The sequence below is a fragment of the Oryx dammah genome, unplaced genomic scaffold (genome assembly GCF_014754425.2).
Source record: "Oryx dammah isolate SB20612 unplaced genomic scaffold, SCBI_Odam_1.1 HiC_scaffold_3, whole genome shotgun sequence".
Lineage (NCBI taxonomy): Eukaryota > Metazoa > Chordata > Mammalia > Artiodactyla > Bovidae > Oryx > Oryx dammah.
In genome coordinates, this window is record NW_024070187.1 from 113,731,631 (window position 1) to 113,735,634 (window position 4,004).

At 66.5% G+C, this 4,004-nt stretch overlaps 1 protein-coding gene across 1 annotated transcript; it reads right to left on the reverse strand.

Moving 5' to 3' along the window:
- Positions 1–1,918: 1,918 nt before the first annotated feature.
- ADRA2C (adrenoceptor alpha 2C) lies at positions 1,919–3,865 on the reverse strand. The gene has a single exon (XM_040237640.1). The coding sequence runs from the start codon at positions 3,863–3,865 to the stop codon at positions 2,480–2,482; it is 1,386 nt and encodes a 461-aa protein (XP_040093574.1). The 3' UTR covers positions 1,919–2,479.
- Between the last annotated feature and the right edge of the window lie 139 nt (positions 3,866–4,004).

Sequence of the window (4,004 nt, forward strand, 5' to 3'; positions counted from 1 at the left end):
CCCCTGCTCATGCGACTGGAGCTGGGGTGCTCAGGGCAGAGATCTCCTGACCCGCACGTTTCTGGGCTCATGGGGGGCTCCGCCCTCTGTGGGTCTTGGCCCAGATGGTCAGCTCTGGGCCTGCGTTTCCTCAGCCCCAGACGGGGGTGGACACTGATAGTGCCATGGAGCAGACACCAAGGTGCCCGGAGAGAGGCAAGCACCTCAGGGCATCTTGGCGTTCGTGACCATGAGCAGTGCACAGGCCCGCCTCTGCACCGCAGAGAAACCTCCCTCCCTGCGGGCTGGCTCCCAGACCACGCGGGCACCCTCGGGCACCCTCGGGGGGTGTCAGCACCCCCCGCTTCATTGATGGAGCCGGAGACCCGGAGCAGGGCGACTGACCGTTTCCCTGCGACAGGCGGGGTAGCAGCCAGGTTCTGTCTCTGTTTATCCAGCTGAAAAGAAAGCCTCTCCAGGCAGCAATTACGATCAAGTGGTGAACATCTGTTGGCTGAATGGGGTATTAAGCACCGGGCGCCTGCGTTCCCAGCCACAGCCCTGGAAGGTGCAATTCTCAGGATTGGGAATGGGAGAAGGGAAGGGTTTGCCGACACTCTCCCATGGGCTGTGTCCCAGCTACAGTGCTCCTGCCAGAGTCTTGGGGTTCACCCCCAGGAGTGGGGGAGGGTGTGGTATCACCCCATTGCACTGCGGGAGGCAATGCCTGTGTCGGTCAGGCTCTCTCCAAGGGAAGGTCCCTGCTCGAGCCGCCCACACCCCCATTCAGCCAGTAAGTTGGCCCCAGACAACAGAACTGAGCTTTCAGCCCTGCCCCACTTGACGGGGGTGGGGCGGGGGGGGGTGCCGGTGATGAGGCTCAGAGAGGGCAGAGCTGGCTCAGCAGTCCTGGTGAGAGCTGGGCCTACAACATGGACCCCCTGTCCAGGCCTGGGTGATGCGGAGGCTAGGGAGGGTGCCACCAGCCTTGGCCAGCCATTTCCTGCTCCCCTCTGCCAACTGTGACCCCAGGCTAGGAAAGCTCTTCCTAGTGGGGTATTCTGAGGGCCCGTGAGTTGGGGTGATGAGTCCAGGTAGCTGCAGAGTTCTGCCACAGGGTCCACCCTGGTATGTGGGACCAGAAAAGGGCCCTGCTCTGGCCCTGGATTCAGGGGAAGGGGACTTGAAAAGCAGGACCCAGGGCTGACCCCTCCCCGAGACAGTCATCCCAGGCCAAAGGCAGGTGGGCGGTGATCCAGGAGGTCTGGGCTGGCAGGCAAGGGCCAGGTAGGGGAGGGGACATACAGGAAGGCCAGGAGGGGCATGGAGCAGGGCGGGAGGGGTGGGTGGGCAGAGCAGGGACCCCTGGCACTGAGCCCTGCCCGCTCACTGAGTTTACGTGTGTGTGTGCGCACATGGGCGTTCGTGTGTCTCAGAAGTCCGGCTCGTGTCCCTCTCCCACAGCTATCCCCAGTGCTCCCAGGCTCTGTGCGGAGGGCTGGAGGAGCTGGGGGGAGACCCCCTCTGATCCTTTCCTCTCTTCTAGCCACCCCTCCTCAAGCCTTAGCATGGGTGAGCCCGGACTACCTGGGGGCTGGTGAGGCCTGGGCAAGGGGGTGAGGCTGGCTGCACTGGGAGAAGCCGAGATTCAGAGGGGGTGAGTATGGATGGAGAACAGCCCTCCAGCATCTGTATTTGCAGTTAATCTGGGGTCTCTTGATTTCCTTGGTCTCTGGGCCAGTAACAACACAACCATTTTGAGCCATATGCTTTGGACATCTGTAAGACACTTACCTTTAAACAAATACCCCGCGCACCCCCCCTCCCCCGCCCTGCCACCTGATGCAAGAGAAGGTGGGAGGTAGGGGGGATTGGGTAGGGTGAGGGTCTGGAAGGCGCCCCACCCCCAGGGTTGAAGGACTGGCTATGGCACCCACCGTTTAGATTACAAAGGTTTATTTAGAAAAAGAGTTTGGTTGTTTTGGCTGTCAGTCGTTTTTGGCAAACATTTAAATACTTTGGGTAACCAAAGATTCCCTGTGCCTTGCTTCCTCCCCCCACCCCCACCCCTGGAAATCCACCCACGGAGGTCCTGGGAGGTCAGCCCTTGCTCAGAGGTGGAGAGGAGGGTAGGGTGGCATGTGTTGGGGGCGGGGCAGGCTCCTTTCTCGTCAATTTGGGAGGATAAACAGAGTGCTACCGGGTTCTACCACCCGGCCCCACTACCACACCTGGGCGGGGGAGGGGGCCCCTCCGGGGAGCTGGATCCAGGCCTGGAGCCCCAGAAGCAGCCCCTTGCTGAGACAGGAAGGCAGAGGGGCCTCCCCTCTCTCCTTCCCCCCTCCCTGGGGGCCCTGCAGTCTCTGGGCTCTCGCTGGGCGCTGTGTACCCACCCCTGCACCCCGAAGGCCAATCCACCCTTGGGTCCCTGGGGAGGCCGGCTTTGCCCGCCTCCGCCGGGAGCTGTTCAGGCCGTCCGCGCCGGGGCAGGGCGCGTGGGTCACTGCCTGAAGCCCCTTCTCCTCCGTCGGAAGAGGATGTGCTTGAAAGAGCGCCGGAAGTCCTGGTTGAAGACGGTGTAGATGACCGGGTTCAGCGAGCTGTTGCAGTAGCCGATCCAGAAGAAGAACTTGAAGAGCGGGCCGGGCACCTGGCAGGCCTCGCGGCAGATGCCGTACAGGCTGTAGCTGAAGAAGAAGGGGAACCAGCAGAGCACGAACACGCCCATGACCACCGCCAGCACGAAGGTGAAGCGCTTCTCGCGCGCCTGGGCCACCTTGCGGCGGCACACGCTGCTGCGCGCCCGGCGCCGGCGAGACAGGAAGAACTCGACGGAGCGCGAGCTGGCGCGGGACAGGCGCCCGCCGGGGCCCGGGGACCTCGCGGCGGCCAGCGCGCCCGGCTCGGCCGTCACAGTCCCGGGGCCCGTGCCCTCGGCGTCCGCGGCCCCCTCGCCAGCCCCACGCCGCCGCCCGCCCCGCCGCAGCGCGCCTCGGCGCCGCCGTCTCTCGGCCGCCGCGCTGCTGTCCTCGGGCTCCACGTCGGCGCGCGGGCGGCGCGCGGGCACGCAGTGCCCGTTCTCGCCGGCGCCCAGCCCGTTCTCCGTGGTCGGGGACGCGCCGTCGGGGCCCGCGGGCTCGCGCTTCTCGCTGAGCGTGCGCGTACGCAGCTTGGCCACCCGGTAGATGCGCGCGTAGACGAGGCCCATGATGAGGCAGGGAGCGAAGAAGGAGCCGATGCACGAGGACAGGATGTACCAGGTCTCGTCGTTGAGGCCGCACTGCGGGTAGGCGGCGCCGTCGGGCCGGCGGTAGAGCGAGACTAGCGGCGGGAAGGAGATGACGGCCGAGATGAGCCACACGGCCACGATGGTGGCCTTGACGCGGCGCGGCGTGCGCTTCAGGTTGTACTCGACGGCCTGGGTCACGGACCAGTAGCGGTCCAGGCTGATGGCGCACAGGTGCACGATGGACGAGGTGCAGAAGAGGACGTCTAGCGCCAGGTACACGCCGCACCACACCTGCCCGAAGTACCAGTAGGCCATGAGCTCGTTGGCCAGCGAGAAGGGCATGACCAGTGTGGCCACCAGGATGTCAGCGGAGGCCAGCGACACCAGGAAGAGGTTCTGCGGCGCACGCAGCGCGCGGCTGGTCAGCACGGCGATCACCACCAGCACGTTGCCCACCACAGTGAAGACGATGAGGAATCCCACCACGGCCGCCAGCCCCGCCACGGCGCCCGCCGAGTACTGGCCCGGGGGCGGTCCCCAGGCGGTCCCCGAGCCGTTGGCGACCCTGCCGCTGCCCCCGTCGCCGGCGCCGCTCGCGTTGGGGCCCGCCGCTGCCGCCGCCGCCGCCAGCGCCGCCGCCAGCGCCGGGGACGCCATGGTCCTCCCGCAAGCTACGCGGTCCCGCCTGGAGCCGGGGCGCAGCCGCGGCAGCTCGGGCGCCCCCGAGCCCGGGTCGGAGCCCGCATCGCCGCCTGCGCCTAGGGCGCGCCCGCCAGGGACCGCGGCGCCCCGCAGC

Coding starts and splice junctions, on each gene's coding strand:
- ADRA2C (XM_040237640.1), bottom strand. CDS start 3,865: ATGGCGTCCCCGGCGCTGGCGGCGGCGCTGGCGGCGGCGGCGGCAGCG.